The sequence below is a fragment of the Aquila chrysaetos genome, chromosome 21 (genome assembly GCF_900496995.4).
Source record: "Aquila chrysaetos chrysaetos chromosome 21, bAquChr1.4, whole genome shotgun sequence".
In the NCBI taxonomy this organism is placed as follows: domain Eukaryota; kingdom Metazoa; phylum Chordata; class Aves; order Accipitriformes; family Accipitridae; genus Aquila; species Aquila chrysaetos.
This window is the reverse complement of record NC_044024.1, coordinates 9,318,721-9,338,906: the sequence shown is the minus strand read 5'-3', so window position 1 is coordinate 9,338,906 and position 20,186 is coordinate 9,318,721. Positions and strand designations below refer to the sequence as shown.

Below are 20,186 nucleotides of genomic sequence, written 5' to 3'. Positions count from 1 at the left end.
TGTTTACATTTGATTCAATCAAGTTGTGGCCTTTTGGCCTCTTTCCAAATTAACTTCTGGGTGACCTCCGCCATGCCCTCTCCCAGCAGCCAGGCTGCAGGGAAACAGCCCATTAAACCTACAAACAAATATAGGACATATTGGTTGATCAAACCAGCTTCAAACAGGGCTATTTAAACGCTGGGGCATGCTTTTTTGCAAACTTCAACTCTATTTTGTCTTCGGTCATTCGCGCCTCTGGGCCTTCTTTTTTTTTTTTGTCCTTCCAGCTAGAGCTCCGTGTTTTACTGCCTTGTAAAACTTCTAAATTTTGTTCTCATCCTCCTGTAAACCCCACGAAGAGCAACGCGAAGCTCTTTCACATGGGGCTCACCGCAGGACCCGGGTCTTTACACTGAGCACGTGAAGAAAGGCGGCGAGATCCTGCTTGGGCAAACAGCTGTAATACTCCAAGAAATTGTGTGTTCCCCTTATTTCCAAGGAAATAAATCAAAGCGGGTTTCTCAGGGTCTGTGAAAGCATATTGCCTGGATTCCAATCCCCAAAGGGTTTATTTTTTCAAGAGCTTATATAGTAGTTAGATTTCTGGCTAGAGAATATGCAGTATGATAAAAACACAGTCCCTATACAGGGCAATAAATTACAGATTGTTTGATGTGGAAACCAAAGAGCTGTCAAACTCCAGTATATCTGAAATATTCTAAATGAGCCCTTAACTCGAGTGTCTGGAAATGTACAATATGTTTCCAGGCCCTTCAATCTTGTAAAGACACATCTCCCCCCGTTAAGTTTCCTTTTATGGATTTTATTATTCATTTTTGGTGGGTTTTTCCCCCCCTTTTCTTCCAAAATTGTGCTCTTCCTCCTAGAGATGGTCCTGTGATAAACAGCAGGATTTATCTAAGCATAAAAAAGGACTGGAACTGGGCACAAGCTTCAACAGGTAAGTGCAGTAAGGACGGGGTAAAGCATCCGCTGCAACAGTGTCAGAGCCCCGTAAGCACTGCAGAGAGCACACAAGTCAGCTTGGGACAGGAGGGAGGACCAAGAGTGTCACATCGGTGGATTCGGTACCCGCAGTCTCCATCTTTGCTGCATCCTCACACCAGCATCACTCAGGTCTGCTCTCCAGAGCCTTTCTTGGAGGAAGAGGATCAATAGGAGGTCACCAACATGGCAGAACGCCCAGGACGTGGGACATGGGACACCACAGCTCCCACCTCCGTGCATACCTGTTAGAACTTGAAGCTTGTCCCCATCTCTCAGCCATCCGAACGTCCGCGTGGTGGGAGAAAAATTGAGTGAGCAGAGGAAATAGCTCACCTCGCACACTGTTTTTTTTGCCTAGGGATGCTACCAAGTCACAAAAAAACCTGAGCAAGACCTTGTGCTGACACTGAATAACCTTTCAGTTTCAATATAGTTTCGTGTGTGGGATGCGTGAAAACCCTTCTAGCTAGAAACAGACCCCATCCACTCTGGGAAATAAAAGTTAGGAACCAATTCCAACTCATTTTCCTGAAGGTGACCTTTGGCCTCCCAGCTGAGATAACAATGCTAATATTTATGGATGGGCTGTTCATGCCTCTGGGCACACAGCAAAAATAACTCAAATCAAAACTTGGTAGACATCTAACAGAACTGGAAAAAAAAAAAAAATCCTTACTTCCAATATGACAATAATAAACCATCTCGCCCAACAACACATGAAAAATAGCACCACACACAATCACACGTTCGGGTGAAACAAAAATGGTCTGGAGTCTTTATGTGATGAGTAGGCACTCATCCAGAAAGGACTGACTTGAGACAGCACACTACTCAGGCGGCCATGCTTTATTCATTTATTTATTTTATCTTTAAAAGAGGTGCTTGAACCAAATTAATACTATCTGGCAAACCTTTACTTCCCCTTCTCTCTGGGTTAGGTTTTCTATACTCCTTTCAGTCCCCATGGATTTTGTTCTAATGCAGAAACACCATTCTCATTTCAAACTGCAGAAGTTTGATGAGAATTTCTCATATATGTACATATATATATGCATGCACTTATCCAGATTCAGCTTGAGAAGACATGAACTAATGAGCGAGCACCATTTCCGCACACAACACATTCACCAAACTCAAGCAAGCTCGAAAATGTGGCATACTGCTGAAAGAACACACATTTCTCAGGAGCGTGAGCAGCCTGGAATAAATCGAAGCCAAGTCATCAGCAAATTACAGACATTAGCAAAAATCTACAAGTAAAAGTAAAAGCTGTGGAACTCTACAAAAACTGCACCAACTAGCATGGTTCCTGAATCTACCCACATCCACAAGATCCAAGCTGCACCTCTAATACAACTCACTGAGAGGAAGTCATCGTATGGTACTAGATTCACAATTTACTGGTAGTCACATGGAGAATCCAGTTTACAGCTCCGAGCTCTACAAACACTTGAAAAGATGCTCTTTTCTCCAAAAAGACTCCGAATGTTTAAAACCCCTTAAAAGCTACTGTTGGCTTGAGGTTGGTGGCTAAGGAGATTTTCACCCCTCCCCAGCCCATGAGTCCCCACTGCTTCCCAGACCTGAAGCCAACACCTAAAAAACACAACTGTAATTCATCCAGAGCTGCTGCTCCTTCCGCATTTCCTATTCTTCAGCATTCAAGATGCATTCCAGATGTGAAGGAGAGCACAAAACTCCGGTAGGCCAAGAAAATAAGTGTGATGGTGAGCTCTGACACCCCAAATCCCAAATTTAAGTAACCTCCGCAGTTACTTTTCCGGTATATAAGCCACTTACCATAGACTACAGACCCTCCACAGGAATAGCTAGGTTCATAACTAATTTTCACAAATCACTTCCCATTTTCTCATGACTTTATTCTCAGTTACCCCTCTTCCTCAAACACAAGCTTACAGGAGGGTTTGATATTTTTCAGACTCTTACATTTATGCCATTTAAACCAAAACTTCTCACCTGCCCCCCATAACACGTTCCAATCGAACACTGCAAGCCAACGAGGGGAAGCACTGTTAAGACATCATGACTGAGCTGACCATATTCATTCCCTTACTGCTATTTTTCTCCAAGCAGCAGCTGACAAAGACACTTTGCTGCTGCAAACAGCCAAGTTCAGCCCGGCGATGTTTACCCAGGGTCTCTCATTCCACAGATCTCCGCTCCTCAGCAGCCTGAACTGTTCAGCAAAGACCTAACTTGACCCAATCTGGCAGCCAGCATTTCACAACCACTTTATGTCAGCAGTTTCAAGTACACTAATAACCATGTTTTGTTCGGTGCGACTTTCTCACTGTGAACGGCAAAATATCATTATCACCTGCAGGTTGAAGCCTGCCCTCTACCCCGTTTAATAGGGAGCTGATTATGCTATTTTTCTCCCCCCCCCCCCCTTTAATAATTATGGGCTGTTGGCAGATGGCACAGCTCGGCGCAGGGAGGCACACGGGAAGGCAGAGCGGGCTGCGCTGCCGCTGCCCACGTCGGCTCCCGTGTGGCGGGGTGCTCCCGGGACCCCGAATCCCTTGCTGCATCCCGCTCCCAGACAGCACCTAATGAGGCGTGCCTGTGTCGGAGGGCGCGGGGGTTAAACCGGGAACTGCTATGAAAACAGTCCCTGGCAGTCCTGGGAGCAGGAAAGCAGAGGTTAGCAGAAAAGTCGCTAAGCCAGCAACTCCACACAGAGCAGCCCTCGCAGCCCACCCGGCCGGGAAGCAAAGCTGGGCTTAACCCCGGGAACCCTCCGCCCAAAGCCTCGTGCCGGAGTGACCCTGAACAAGGTCCCTACCAGTAAGAGCTCTCTCGGGAGAGACTGGGCAGCGCAGCTGTATTAACAGACAGCATTCCTGCCCGAGTATTTGCCCTGCGAGGTCCCAGTGCTGTGTCCCTGGAAAGTAGAGAGGTCCAAGCTACCAGTCTACTGAAAAACATCCCCTCTATGAGTTACTCAATGACACAGAGAGGAGAGCAGAGTCCAGAGCCAGAATCCAACCCAGCTGGCCCGAGGCAACGCTGCAGAAGAGCTCTGGGAGGTTAACAATCGCAAGGTGAACGCTGCGCAGAGATGCCACCTAATCCCTTGGCAGCAGCGGGGCTTGTTCACAGACCTAACCTGGCCTGGCATGACGGGTAGAGACAAGATACTGCTTGTCCCAGCCAGGATGCCAGGTCTGAGACCGTGGGAAGGAAGCTCCCTCCCCAGTGGAAAGGGTCTCATCCAGCTCTGCCATTTCCCCACTCAACTGTAACTTGCGCCGGTAGTGACTGGGAGTGAACATCCAGGGAGACACAGCAAAGAAACAAGTGACCCTCCCTGCCAGCCACGAGCAACGCCAAAGGGGACTCCTCCGACCAGCGGGGACATCAGGCACGTGCCACGTAAACCCCTGTCAGCACCTCGTGCTCGGGGTCACCACGGCAGCTCCGTCTTTCCCGGTCCTCCACTGTGCAGGGGACGGATGCCCAGCAGAAGCGCGCGGCAGGGATGCATCCGCGCATCGCCCGGGCGCAGGCTGAGCCCCGGCGGGCTGCAACGCACGTGCCCTGCAGCTCCCGCTGCACCCACAGAGCGCCACGCCGGCGCGCGTGAATCGGGACCTGCCACGCGCCCCGTGAGCACGGTACCGTGCGGGGCCGAGGTGGCACTGGCTCTACACACAGCTGCTGAAGATGGAGATGCCCCGGGTTGTCTGGCTGAGCCCAAAGAAAGCGTGGGGGAGGCCAAACTGATTTGGAAACCGCCCACTCTGGAGCCATCCCTGCTGGCACGCCTGCAACAAACCTGGTTGATGTGTTTCAGCTTGTCAATAATCTGGCTGATCACTGGCTCGGGACCTTTCATCTTCACCTCATGGTTGCCAGGCTGAGCTTTTGCTCCGTTCCTTGTGATCTGGGGACTGTACCTGTGGGAGTGAGAACAGAGGAGACCACGATGTGATGGGCTAATATACAGGAGATCTTTAAAGTTCAGTACAAACAAAAGAAATCCCAAGATAAGCACCAGCCCCTTCCAAAACAGAGAGTGCAAGACAGTTAATAATGACAAAGAAAAGGCAGAAGATTCCCATAAACATTTCTGCTCTCTCTTTGCAAAGCAGCAAGACGATGTACTTGTATCACTTGAGGACAATGAAGTCCTTTCCAGTCCATTAGTAACCAAGGAAGACATTAAACAGTATACAACAGGGATAAATATTTTCACATAACTTGCACCCAAGAGTCCTAAAAAAGCTGGCTCAGAAATTCTGGCTTGCTCGTGTTTGTTTAAAATAAATCTTGGCAGACCACAGAGACTCCAGTACAAGAGCGGTAGTGTTGTACCCACAGCCAAAAAAAATGAGTGGGATGACCCAGTTAACTGCAAGCTGATTAGCATAACATCAACCCCCTTGCAAAATAATGACTATCACTGATGTGTGATTTCAATAATAAAGAATTAAAGCATCAGAATATAATTAATGCTGTCAACATTGCTAATGGAAAATAGGTGTTGTCAAACAATCTTGATTTCGGTCTTTGATGAGATCCAGCCTTGGGGATCAAAGTAACTGCTTAGACAGAACATACCTTGACTTTGGTACGGTGCTGGGCTCTGCACCACACGATATCTCAATTTACACAGGTACCACGCAAGTCAGTAAAGCACCCGTAAAGCAGATTAAGAGCTGGCGGAAAGATCTCCAGATGCAGCTCTCCACAGGGACCCTCCCTGAGCTGCCAGGGCAGCTCTGCAGAGGAGGGCGGTGAAGCCTGCGCTCAGCTTTCTCATCGGCGATTAGGAAAGAAATATAAATTCACTGCTGCAAATGTATGGAATGGCAAAGTTTATCAGAGCGATAAAAGCGAGGAGAAGAGGGACAGAGGGATCGCTGCATGCTTGCCTTTGGAGGAACGTGTTTCTACACTCGGTACCTGGGTAACAGCTCATGACGCTCAGGACGTGAGACAAGCGCGTCCACACCAACCTCAAACTTGGCTTCGGGACCAGAGCAAGCGGCTGCCACCGCTGAGTGCTGGCAGCCACAGCAGTGGCACAGAGCACACTGGTGCCTTCTTGAGCTGTGGGTTGTTGGTGTTCATTGCAGCCCCAATGACAGGCCGCGGTACTCTACAAGCACAAAACAAGTCCTCATCTCCAAGAGCTGACAGCCTGAGCGCACGCTGCCAAACCCCGGCACAGCCTACAAAAGCGAGATCGCTGAGATAACGCCAAGCATCAGTCTGCTCTGCTGTACGTCTGTTTTTCCGGTGCCGTGGGTAAACACGACGAATATTCCTTTCTGCGATTCATCTCCTACACATCATGTCCTTACCCAACTCCCAGCACCAGCCCCATTGACTGTCTCCCTGTCTGCCAGTTCCCCGCTCTGCTGCCCACTAATCCTTCATCCCCACGCTGCCGGGCGAGCTCAGGCGATGACAGTCGGCCCATTTCACAGAGGCTTTGCGGAGGAAGTGGGACTTCAGCAGGGATTTAAAGGAGGGGAGGGAGACGGGAAGGATCGTGGGGCCAGCTCGGGGAGGATGCTTTACTGGGGGAGAAAGCAAGAGGCATGGGGACATTCAGCCAGAACAGCTGTCAGGGCACACTGAGGGTTTTGGGGATACACAGGGGGTTGGCCCCACTTCAACTCTAAATTAGGAATGAGACCAACTCAGATATGTGGGGAGGCAAAAGCAACCCCAGGTTTATACTGGTGCAGCAGGAATCTGCTCCTGATCCAAAATGTTCTCATCATTTAAAGTACAGGATTGAGGCTGATTTCCACTCCAAGGCTTTTTCAGAGCAGGAGTTATACGTACAGGTCCCCAGTGCTGGGCACTCCCCGTACACAGCTCAGCTCAGGGCTGACGACGCCACAAGATGCTTCACTGAAAGAAATGACAGACGAAGAAGGATGGGAGAAAGGAGGTGTTTGTGCCTCTAACAGAGGAGCACACGCCTGTGTATACTCCTGTTTCCAGGCATAAAAAACTTGTCCAGGTACAGGAGAAGCGTCACTGCAAAGCAGAGACATCGGCTGGGGTCTCCCAGGCCCCACCAGCTCCTCAACACTGGGGCAGTTGCCTGCACAGTCAAACCACCACGCAGCGCTTCAGCTGCAGCACGGTGCTGCTCAGGTGTACCGTACCCGCTCCAGCAGCTCTGTTCTCTACCCAGACACCTTTCCCCATGCTGGGGCCTCCCGTTAGGACTCAACCTTTTGCAAAGTGCACTTTTTTTTTTTTTTTTTTTTTTTAATAGTGGCATTATCCTGGGAAGTACAAAACGCAGCTATACCTGAGACGCAATAGCTCCCAGTTCAGAAAAGCACCTACACATGCAATTAGAGGCTTGTTGTAGGCTGAAAGCTAAGTGACTGGGAGAAGTGGGGCCAGAGAGCGCCAGGCTGGATCCCAGCCTGCAGCAGCCCATGCCCAGGAGGTCTGGTTCCCTGGCACAGACTGCTGGTGGGACCACAGGCTCCGAGCACCATCTCGTGGGAAGAGGCTGCTGCCGCAAGCACAGACCTGCCCGGCTCTGCAAATACTTGGGTTTCACTTTTTGCAGGGGGATAAGGCATTGGGAGCAGCGAACCATTAAACCTGCTGCTTATTTGTCACATAGTCACTTAATGCCACCGTGCCAACCTAACAAACACATCTGACGACTGAACATAAATATCCACAAGACACATGACTTTTTGGATGCCAATGAAATTACCATTTTTGATGTCACTGTAAATTTAATTTAAAACACTGATGGAACTTTAAAGTACATTGCTAAAAAGTCTCCTGGGGCTTAAGAGATTTAACTAGCAGGATAAATCTCCCACAGGTTTTAGCAAGAGCAGAACCAAGCCCATTTGGTGCATACCTAAATTAATACAATCTCTCTCCTAAACAGTTTTATACAAAGAAACTCAACAGCTTGGGTTTGAGTGGGCGTTTCTTCTGAAATCCACGCAACGACTGCCAGAGAGGATTTCTGTAGCCTACGCAATGTCATACAGGAGGGAAGAACACAGTACTATGGCAGTAGTACACTGGAACTACGTGTCCAAAGACTGAAATTGTTCTCCAGAAGGCTCTGCTGGGGTGATGAGGACCTCAGATCACCCTCCCCAGGGGGACAAGTCTACCAGAGAAGGAAGCAAACCTGAAAGCACTTGCAGAGGGATCTCTCCCTAAAACAGTGATGCTGGAGAAGCAGAGAGCCACCGCCTGGTGCTTCCCCCCTGGCCAGGTACAAGGGTACGCACTAGGCCCAAAATGAACCATTTGCATCATTACACCAGTCATTTGAAGCAGCAAGCTGCACATCTTTGAGCATGAATCGCAAAGAAGCAGATGCATGGGGACACGCTGCATCCCAACAGCCAGAGACGTGCTCCTGCATGGCTTGGGCGCTTCAGGACACACTGCCCCTGCGCTGCTAAGCCGAGACCTCCCGGTGTGCTCTGGTACGAGGGGTACACCAGCTCCAGGGGTACGCCAGCTCCTCCTCGGCTGTGCCCCTCTGCCCCAGCACCAGGACCGGGGTGGCACGCATTCAGGCATGCGGGATGCAGCCAACCAAAGGGTTAAAGACTTTGAAATGTAGCTTCAGTGAGGGATGGGCATTCCTGAAATGCCAGAAAAGCTGGAAAAGGCAGCTGGCACCCCTCCCTGCAGCCTGGGCCAAACAGCCAGGCCTTAATATGGCAGAGAGATGTCTTTGCAGCCCCCGCCAGGCTGGAGGGCAGGGGGCTCCCAGGGCAGTCCCCATGCAGGCTCCCCTGCGTCCCACCAAGCTGCTGCAGGGCTGGTGGGCTTGCAGGTCCCATTGCAAAGCAAAGCCAAAGCGTCACCTTCCTCCCGTGTTCTCCAGCCACAGTGCAGAAAAGGAGAAATCTCAGAGCCATCTCCAGCTGCTTTCAACATATGCCAATAAAACACCCCCTTCTGCAGGACACTTGTGCCACTCCACGAAACCCATCACATACCTCTACCACGGTGGTATCGGCCTTGAACAGCAAATAAGCACAGTGGGTAAAGGCACCCAGGGGTCCCTGCGCTGAAGAGGTATCAGTGTTGCAACATGAGCATTATCTGGCTTCCACTTCATAAGCAAAGCCCAAAATACTTTCCTCTTTGATGTGTCTTGACGTCAGTCAGCAGCATCTCCTTGCCTGGGCTCCCTGGGTATGGGCTCTTGCTGGGGACATGGTATTTTCCAAAGACAAATGTCACATTGTAAAATGTGCTGATAAGCAGCCCTCGCTAAAAACGACTTTAAAGACAACACCTGATGAAAACACTCATGATCTGAGGTCTTCTGTGAGGATAGCACAACTACAGACCCTTCCTGCTCCTTCTCATCCACCAGCCGTAAATGCTAAAGCATGCAGTCAAATTAAGAGATTTTCCCCTCCTTTCCTTCCCACCATCCACAAATGTCTCCCCTGTGAACATTTGATCATTCCAGTCCAAATGCAGCTCTTTCCAGGCTTTCATTTCAGAGCAAGGAAGACAAGATGACAAATGTAATTTAAATATATGGCAATGAATGTAAAATGTGTGTTCATCCTACTTGGCCATGCTAGGCTTAGAGATGAGTTACTGCAATGCCCGACGTGCGATTTAGAGAAAGTAATCCTGTAAGGCAAACATAAAGAATTACACCTTTTAGAAAAAGGAAAGTAAGTTTGTCATACAAATAACAATTAATTTATGCCTGCCTTCCAGTTGCAAAGTATTTATTCAAATGCAGCTCCACATTTTAAACAGCGTTTACCCCTTGCAGGCTCTTCCTCTACTATCTCTGTTCACTGAATCAGACTTGTTTGAGGGAGCGGATCGGGGACAAATACAACACAGACTGCTACAAGGCAGGACTACAATACAAGAGAAGAGGTTTCATTGCACAGGACTTAATAACCGAGCTTGAGAGAGCAGCATTTCCAGCACCCGCAATCCCCTGAAGCTGCTCTGCATTTCAAGACATGACTTACTACAGGCCATGTGGGCTGGTGACACTGAGCCCTCACCACACAGGAGGCAAAAAGATACAAAAAAGGGGAGACAGGAAAAAAAAGTTTCTCTCACGCACTCCTGGCAGGAACCCAAGTCTTATCTCCAGCTGGTTTTCATGGGTCAGTAAAGGTGGGTGCAGTGGCGATGCCAACATTTTACTCTCCCTGGCCCTGCTGCCTGTCAGGTTTGCGGGACAACTTCAGTGTCACATCAGCGGTGCGAGTGGCAGGAGCCAAAAGGCTGGAAGAGCTGCTTCCAACCCACTCATCCCGCCCTGCAGACAGGGAGTAACTCCTGGATGAGTCCGAAAGGCTCCAAGAAGAGGTGGTAACTGTGCCTTCCTGGCTTGCAACGTGCACTCCGCTGCTCGCTTGCAGCGAGTGCTTGCAGTCATTGCAGAGCTCGCAATGCCGCAGTCAATTTACACCACCAGCAGCTCTGAGCAAGCTTCTTCAAAAAGAACCGGGAGGATCCAACGCTCTCAGCGGGGAGCATTCTCACCTAAATAAAAAGGAGCCATTTTCTGCTGAATTTCCAAATATCAACACCTTGCAGCCTGGTCTCACTACCGTAAGAGTCCTCTGAGATCCTGCTGTATCAGTTCCCTGCCTCTTCCCAACCACCCTACGCAATGCACTACAGCCGGTAAGCGTGCTGCAGATGTTAGTTTGGTTATAAACCTGAAGTCTCAGGTAATCATCTGGTTCTGGGAGATGGGACTTTAAGAAGGAACAGCAAAAACTGTAATATTCATGGCAAAACAATAGGAGTTTGTAGCATAAAAGGGCAGCCTGAAGTCCCTCTCCATTCTTACTTCAGCTGGGTAAAGTTCAAGACAAATGGAAAAATTGGCTAAACCTGAGACCAAGCAGCAGGCTTAATAGAGGAAGATTCATGATCTTCATTTCTGAAATACTCTGGAAACAATTATGGCCACTCAATAACCCACTGAATTTGCCTACTATCCTTTCATTATAGCTTACATTTGCTACAAAACTGTGTTTTATGTGCTTGAAAAGTTATACAGCTTCCCTCTTCGGGGACTCCATTGTATCAGATATTTTGCAGCACTGCCAGAAATAACCAAACCCTTCATGAACTAAAGGGTTATTGCTGGCATGGAATCTCCTTTGTTCCAATTACAGAATCTCATTTTTCTCTCTTGCTTCCAATTGTGCTTTCATTGTTTATGATTTGTATGATTAAAACAAACCACAGTCCATTGGCAACAGCAGGGAAATCTGAGACTTCTAGCTTGAAGAAGAGAATCTGGCAAGGTGCTAAAAATATTTTAATTTGGAATTGGTGTAAAGAGAACAAGAGTTATGCGGGTGATTTAGATTAACGTACAAGTTTGTCTTGAGAAATTTGGAAACTGCAGTATCTAACAGTAATACTTAATGTGCTTACAAGTTTTGCAGTGGGCAAATGTTGCTGTCATTCTATTCAGAACAGCTTGAAAGGAGTACAGTCATGTAAGCAGATTATTAAACTCTGAGAATCTAGATTTTAATAGGCTTTTAGTATTAAATGCTGCAAAGCCCTGATACTATATATAAGGCTCAAATCACCTTTGAGATTCAGACGCCTAACTCCCATAGAAACTGAGAAGAGTTTGATATCTCAACACCCACTTGACTTAAGCTGAAGTCTTTAAATGAGCTAATTATTCAGTCAGGACTTCAGTGATAAGAATCACCCTCTGGTTTTTCTCTGGATGGAGATAAGGATAAGAGAGGCTGGTCAACATCTTCTCACCACCCACCACCCACCACCAGCGTGAGGGCAGGTGGGAGGATGGGGCATGAAGACAAACAGAGGCAAGGAAGGGCATGATGGCAACCCTCACTTAGGCAGGTTTAAGCTGTTGCACACCCACCCTGTCTACATGTCCAGCCCTCTGCTATCTCAGGGAAGTGCTTGTCAATTAGTTGAGCCCAGGAAAGCTGCAAAGAGGTGCACAGGGATGCACAGAGACAGAGGAAGATCCAGCAGGTCTGGTCCCCAGCTACCACGAACACCCGAGCACCATGACCCCTCAAACAAGCTCTTCGCAAGTGGTGGAATGTGCCACTTGTGGCTTTTGCTGCAAACCTTTGTGGCATCCCATAAAAGCATGATATGTTTTTGCACACTTTGAAAAGTGTGAAAAGCAGTAATGTGTTGCCTTTTATTTTTTCTTCCCCCTTTGGCTTATGTTCTTCAACCACGCAGCAACAGCAAAGCAAAAGACACAGGCACTGCTCTGCATGACCAGAAAAATCAACCTTCCTTGTATGGTTGCCACTGTTTGCAAGCTGTTATTTCAAGGCACCATGTCCTAAATCCACACAAGGGATGATGATCAAACTGTTAACCCACAGATCAAACCTCAGGAAGGAGGATGAATTCTTACCATTAGATGATCCAACCTGGAGAAGTAAATGAGATGGACAAAGGACCACAAAGTAAGGCTCAGTAAAAGAAAATGAGGGATGAATCATATTAAAAATGCTAGAATACACAAAGCAGGATGAGTGATGCTGACCCATCAGCAGAGCACATTGCATGTCATCCCCACCACAAGCCAAGGCGTAGAAAGCCCTCAGTCAAGCAGGTCCTCAGAGCTCTTAATTTCAGGGGGTTTGCAAGGGGCTGCACCAGGCAAGGAGCGCACCCGCTGCATGCATAACCCTGCTGCATTGGTGGGAAATCTCAGAGCCAGGGATGAAACAAGAACACAGCTCAGAGTCGGACCCCGATCACCATGACAAGCAAAGTAGAGTCCGCACAGGACTGCACTGAAATGGTTCATTGTGTCAGGAGAAAAGCACAATAAAATACTCCAGCCAGCTGCATTGCATCGGAGTCCCAGACAAATGCGCCACATTCAATCAGGGCAGAGGGAGTTAAGGGCAAGGAGGAAACAGAGGATGGTTCAAGGTTCAAACTGGGAAATGAGACCAGTGGAAAGGCATTGTGCATGTCCAGTCCGCAGGGAGGAGGGACATGCTCACTCTCTGCTGATAACAAAGCACTGGGATAAACAGGACAGAGTAAATACTGATTCAGAAGAACCACAAGAGAAGCGTAGGGTGCAGAAGGGACTGTTTGTGTCAAATCGTAGGATACACGTTGTCAGTATTATCTAGTACTTGAGTGCATTGGCAAGGGGCTGGGAAGTTACTATTCCAGGCTTGATTTAACATGTTATAGGAAAAGGGCTTAGAGTAACTAGCAAATTTTGTCGTGACAGAGAGTTCAGGAAATGGATAAAGCAGTAGGGCTCCTCTCTAACTTAATTAACACCGGAGTGCTGCATTAAAGATGTGAGAGGTAAATAGCCACAAACCCTACAGAACACCACCAAAGCCCAGACATGCCCATATGGATGCTCACACCGAGCTCACTGACACAGCGATGCCTGAGCAGTTTTATCCATCGTCTGCGCAGCACCAGACATAGAAACACATGGGAACATGGCATCCACCCAACCATCGCTCTCTCCTGGTCTTCACCTGGTGCTGCAAAGTTTTCAGCAGCTTCAGCAGGTGTTTCCTAATCTATCCCTAGGATGGGCACCTCATATTGCTATAGGAATCGCAAGGTGTCTCCCTCGAGCCCCGGCTGCCACTCCACAGGGATATGGGTAGTCTTAGACTTTCCTATGGATGTCCCAGAATCTCGAAGGGGTCTCAGGTTGCACGTGGTGCCCACGCTCAGGCAACTCAATCCTGCCCTGAGGTGAAACATATCCAGCTACAGCAACCACGCACAGCAGGTTAAGTGCAAGGCATGAGCGTCTCTTCCTGTCCAGCCTGCCGAACTTTCAGTCAGGAAGATCTGATTTGCAAAAGCCAATATGCAACAAAGCAAGAGGGAAACATTAAGATATAAAGTATATTTTACATGCCCAAAACCTGGAAAATCAGACCCTTCTTTCTGGCAGCTGTTACACGTGTGGGACAACTACCAGGTCAGCATCCTGAAATTAATACTGGATATTCAAAAAACACCAGTTTTTTTGCAAAAAGTGGCAAGATGGAGTTTGACAACCAAGAAGTGCACATCAGTCCAGCAGAAGAACTGCTGTAGTCACGCCAGAAACACTCCAGTACATAATGCACATTCTCAGAGCAGCTTGCGAAAGAGCTCCTACGTGGTGAACAGCTGCTTGGCTCCCTCTTGGGGAAAACACTGAAATAAAGAAACTGGTGGTTTAGGGTACTCGAGAACCATTACCTTAAATGCTCCTGATTTTCAGGAATCCTCCCAGACTCTCTGAAAGAGATGCCACACTGCGAAGTCCAAGCACATGAAGCAGTCAGTTTCAGCTCCACGTGAAGCAATGCAATTGGCTTTAGAGACCATTTTAACTACATGTTTGCTTCTATTTGAAACATTCTGCAAATTGGTCCTGGGAGAGGAGCACCCTGGACCACTATCTTAGTTCAGCTTTATTTAGCTGAGTTCCCCCTGTAGTTTCATCAGCAGAAACACCACCAGGTATAAGACCCTTTCTCAGCCTATGGAGAGGAGAGGGTCACCCTGGGAAGGGTTACAGCTGCAGATGCTAAAAATACAAGGTGGGAAGGCAGTCAATGCTTTTAAGGGGCAATAGCTATTTCCATTTTGTGCATCCATTTGCCCTCCTTCCTGAACACCCTGCCTTCATGGTGTCAAATCACAGTCTTCAAATCTCCTCCTCCATGTGAGCCACCATCCACACTGCTTTCCTTCCCCAGCCAGCAAGAGTTTCCCCCTCCAGGACACCACTGATGTCCCTGCGAGGGGATGGGGGATTTAACTCTCAGCACCCTTCTCTGCTTGCAGCAAAAAACTCCAATATCTGTCTGCAAAGGAGCTCTTACTAGTATTTCATAGGAGCTGGCAGAGGTGGTGACATCTGTGCAATAGATCAGAGCGGGCAAGGAGGAGTGGAGAGGCATGCTCTCTTCAAGCACAGCAGAGGATTTAATCCTCAACTTCACAGCCAGGCAGCCAGGGGCTGAGATCTTGTGCCCCCTTCACGCACACACACTTTAACCTCTCCCTACCTTGCCCCCTCCGCATGCTGCGGCACCTACGTGACCTGCCGTATTGTGCCACCAACGCTGCGGCATTGCAGCAGGGGAGCTAGGGTGACATCTCTGCCTATGACGGCCCACTGGTATTCTCAGCAGAAAGCTGAAGAAGGCTATCATCTAAAGTCATGTTTAATCTGCAAATAACTCTGAACTTACATTTGTGGAAGGATCTGGACTCAGCACCTTCCCATTGCTGCCACTTCACCCAGCCGTGGCATCAGCAGGACCAGGACCAGGGCCGCTGGCTATGGCCCCAGTGAACTGTCATAAGCAAATACCTCACCCTAGGCCCTCCCCTGCAAAGCTGCAGTGTTTATGGCACTGTTTAAGAAGTTTTAATTAACAATCAGTGAGACAACACTGAAATTATCTTTTTTTTCCAACTGAACTTCTCACTTAGGCATGGAAACTCAAGATTTTCCAGAAATAAGTCCAGATAGAGGACACTTTTTTCCTTAGGCAAAGTACGTACATTTTATTAAGCGTGTGATCTTAAGATGCTTGAGCAATTTTTTTTCAAAATATAGTTTGATGCTATTTTGGTCCCTTCAGTGTTTCAGGTCAGTATTGCAAGTACAGGCTAATTACCACCCGAGGTTACTGATCAAGAAGTCATAATTAATATCTCAACATTTCACCACTTCCTGATTTTATTTCTATTTCTTCCCTTATGCAAACTACTTAATAGCAAAGGATGCTTTGCAAAGTAGGGTGATTAGAGATTTATGTATAATTATAAAAAACATTTCCAAGTTCTATTTCCACATTCTTTAACATTCCCGAGGGGCGTTTTTTGCAAGAAAAACCTCCATTTCTATTAACACTTCCTTCCCCTTTACGCTATGAATCCTGTATTTGCCTGTCTTCAGTAACCTCACAGTTACCACCAGGACATCCTCAGAACTGGCGAGTGGGGCAGGGAAAAGCAGCCAGGGCATGAGCTGGAGCCTGGTGTGAATGGCTCCATCCAGAAAGGACAGCCGGGGCTCGGCTGCAAGGAGACAGTCAGACGGCAGCGGCGGCACCACCAGAGCAAAGTGGTCCTGACCTCCTCCAGCACAGAGCCGTGGCCAAGGAGAAACCCAGCAAGGTGGTCTTCCTTGTCACTCCCTGGATGGGGCAGGGGACGCCAGCCATGCTGTCCTGCTACCGCTGCACAGAGCCAGGCTGGAGGCATCCCCAGCCCAACGCAGCGCACGGTGGCAATGCCCCCACTGCTACTCCGGAGGAGCTACTCCAGGCGCTGTGGTGCACCCTCCCACGGGAGCACGGCTGCGCTGAGCTGCTGCTGCTCTCCTCTCTCTGGCTCACCGCTACCAAACCACTCCGACCAAAAGCACTCACGGCTGCAGGGATTTCACAGCAGAGTGCAGAAAACTCAGTGGAGGGCAGCACGCAACCACTTCTCCTCGCAGACTTTGCACATCCATCTGAGCTGCAGTGCAGGCGGGCACCGGCTCTGCAAAAGGTTTCTTAAGGGAACGAGCAGTGTCCTGGTCACAGACCACTCCTGCGCCTGGTTAACACAAGATAAACAGTGCTGGGGAGAGGGAGGGAAAGGGAGATGTGATTCACCTCTCCACAACTTCTTGTCCGTTCCAGCAAAGAGTGTCGTTCTGAACAGCAGAGCTGTGGTTGCAGATGTACTCTGGCAAGCTGCTGTAAAAACTGCTGTGGGACTTCAGCTTTGTAATGAGTTCCCTGGAAGAAAGGGGAGAAAAATGGTGCTCAGTTAGAAGAGGAAAAGAAGATGGGGTTGGTGCATTTTAACCAGTGAAAGTAGTCACACAAACGCAACAAGAAAGCAGCTGGGTGCAAACAAACCATGAAGCATCAGTCTTATTTCTGACCTCAAGTAGCATTTTGCATCGTCCCCTGATGTTATTCAGTCAAGAGCTGAATCCGTGTTTCTCAGGGAAAAACTGCCTGGGACGGGAGGGATGCTGGGGCAGCAGAACCTCAGCCCAACTGTGCAGCACGCCAAAGCCAGACACACTCTCTGCGCTCTCACAGCACCTAAGGAAAGGTGCTGCTGGCTCAGGCCGTGCATATGTGGGGTGCAACTGAGCAGCAAGTGCTCAGGCTGCCAGCAGTCCCCTCTGCTTTGCAGAAGACGATGGAGGCCCTCCAGGAAAGGACAGCCTTGTCACTTTGTCTGCCTGACATCAGCCATCCGACACGCCTGCAAGGGCAGGTGGCATTTTTGGTGGCAGACCGGAGCAGACACTCTCAGCACAGACCTGTACGGATGGGTAACGCCCGGTTTCATGCTGCACTGTCGAAAATACAGGATTTCAAGGTGTATGCTGGGCTGGCCATGGGGTCACAGTCTGTATTCAAAGGGACAGGTGACATTCAGCAAAGCGTCTCTGCCCCGGGAAGGCAGGAGGAGCCGCTGGAGCAGGGCTTGTGCCAGACAGAGGGGATGTGAGTCCGGCTGCACCTCCGCCCTGCACCCTCCCTTCCCAGCACCAAGGACCTCCGTCCCCGGCAGGTCCCCAGCAGTCCGGAGGTGCCAGGACACAGCCTGATCCCGGGGACTCTGACAGCCACCAGAAAGGGGACAGGGGCTGCGGGAGCGGGATGCGCCCATCCCCCCAGCCCAGGCCTGTCCCCTCGGGGGCACTCAGCAGCCGTCACCGGGAAACACTGGCAGATTTAATTAGGTAAATGGCACAAATAGTATGATAATATGAATAGCAGGGACCGGAGGAAGTAACGCGCGGCCTCACAGCCTCCCGGCTCGCGTTCAGCGCGTTTCCCCGCTTTGGCGAGGGGTTACTTCTCGGCCTCCTTCCTCCCCGGGAGGGATGACGAGGGATCAGCACCTCGAGGGGGGAGCGCTCTCAGGGGCACCCCCTCGGTGCCCGCAGCGGTGGGACCTCCATGCCCTGCCAGCCGTGGGCAGGTGCCCAGCAGCGCCAGGCTGTCAGCGCCAGCAAACTGAGGCAGGCTGGGGTGCAGAGGGGGTGCCCGGCTCCCTCCGTCCCCCTTTGCTTGGGGATTTCGTGGGGTTCCCTCTCCAGACGAAGCCCCCAGCTGCCAGCTGGGGGCAGGCGAAACAAGGAGAAGAGGCCCCGGCGCCAGGGAAGGCAGCCTGCGCTGCGCTGCTCTGCTCTGCCTTTTTGCTAACGAGGAGCCTGTGTCTGCTCTGACCGGGCTGACGGAGCCCAGCGTGGGCAGAGCCGGCGGCCGATGGAGGCAGAAGGCCACCCAAGTCCTGCCCTGGGTCACCACGAGGCACCAACCCGTCCATCACTGTCCATGCCAATAAATAAGGGTTTGCCTGAAGCCCCTCCAAAGGGTGGGAGTTCGGCTCGCAACCCCCCTGCACAAACTGGAGGGGTGCTTCGGACATTCACCTCCTGCATCGACCACCTCCTACGGCCATCTCCTGCACTGGCCTTACGGTGGGGCAGGAGGTCCAACCAACGCCATTTTGAAAGCCAAAATGAGGCAAGACCTGGGTCTTCAGTAATGCCAAACCCTGAGCAGGACAAGCCCATCGCACCCAGCTCCTTACATCCTAGGCACTGCCTTGCTCCCCGTCCCGCAGACCCCGGCAGTGCTGGGGAAAATGGATGGAAGAAAACTTTCCCGGGCAGCAGAGCTCCCCGCCGGGCAGGAGGGGGAAGGGAAGGGAGAAACTCCATAACTGCAGGTATGAGCTCACGTAATTCATCACAGCAGATTTCATTAGACTTCACAGTCCTCAAAGGACATCTCTGGCAGAGCCTGGGCTGTGTAACCCTCCGACGTGTTGAGACAACGGAGGAATGCAAGCCCTGGTGCTATATCTCACGGGAACCGTACCAAGAATGTGGCCCTGTTACTCTTTAAAGAGAAATCCATCCAACTTAGTCTATCCCCAACTCCAAAAATTGCCAAGCTTGCCAGTTTCTCTTCCACAGGGTTTTTTCTTGTATTCAAGAGAGCAGTAGAGGCACTGCACATCTCTGGGTGCGCTTTCAGATCCAGAGGGGAGATGCTTCTCCCTAACACACCAGCGTGAGCCCACTGAATTACAGCTTCTATTTACAGAGGGAAGGAAGCACAGGGTGCAGCGCCAGCAGCAGAGGCACCTGCTTCACTTTGATAATATTCAGTAAAAGGCTGTTAAAATCCCTGAACTACCGTAAAAGACTGCACAAAAAAAAAGTGAAATGAGTCCCCCTTACCTACACACAAAGTGTTACACACAACGTTTCAGGCTAGAGTGACCGTTTCCACCTATAACTACACTTGTGAGTATTTCTGGCACTACAGCAGTGATGAAGAAACCCAGACAAGGCATTTGGTGTATGAAGCTGGGCGTTTGGTGTATTGCAAAAAAGCAAAACAAAGATGGAAAGCAGGAGGCAGTTTTACAGGGTAAAAAAAAAAAAAAAAAAAAAGCATTAGGTAAGAAAACACATGTAGACACCTCGCTGCACTTCAGAGCCAGCCACAGAGCAGCTCTCACATTCAGAGTCAAAATCAGCTGCAGGTTTATGGGTAAGGGAAATAAGGAGCTCTTCCAACTGCTTCCACAGGGCCATCCCATACAGCGACCACTCCTGCAGCTCATCCTGTGGGCACTGCGCTCAGCCCGAGTATTCTCACCTCCTCCTGCTCGACAAAGTTTCTTCTTGCTCGATCTGAGTCACTTTCAGGACTTTCTTGTCAATGAAAAGGTCTTCAGGGTAATTAGCTGATCGATACTGCCTCTGCTGAGCGTGGCCACATAACCGGCTGATCTGGAAAACACAAACGCAGCAGCATGAAGAAGTGCTGGGACCAGAAACACTGCAGGAAAATAGCTGAGATGCAGACTGGCACATGCACATGAGCTGGTCTGTCATCCCATCATCCTTGTCTCTCCCATAGCTCATGCCAGCACCTGAAAGCAAACTGCTGCCCTAAGGCTGCAACCTCACTCTTGTACAAATACCTGCCCTGTGGGAGGGAAGGCAGGAAACTTCAGGCAAGATTTTGGGGCATCAAAGTGCCCCTGTGGCTATCAAAACCCCTGAGCTGCAGGCGTGACCGGCAAATCTCCCTGTGCCGGGTTAAACTCATGCTGGCAGGAGGGAGCTTGAGATGTTCCCTGCTCCTTCCTTGCTGAAAGCCATGGCATCT

General features: G+C 49.7%; 1 protein-coding gene across 2 annotated transcripts in view; it reads right to left on the bottom strand.

Annotated features, from left to right (window-relative positions):
• Positions 1–20,186, bottom strand: part of GPC3 (glypican 3) — a 153,784-nt gene that overhangs the window by 41,623 nt on the left and 91,975 nt on the right. For both annotated transcript variants that reach the window (XM_029997350.1, XM_029997349.1), the window contains exons 4-6: positions 19,671–19,804; positions 16,644–16,769; positions 4,790–4,910 (exon numbers count right to left, since the gene is read on the bottom strand). In XM_029997350.1, the coding sequence (XP_029853210.1) occupies positions 4,790–4,910; positions 16,644–16,769; positions 19,671–19,804 (381 nt within the window). The remainder of the gene's footprint in view (positions 1–4,789; positions 4,911–16,643; positions 16,770–19,670; positions 19,805–20,186) is intronic.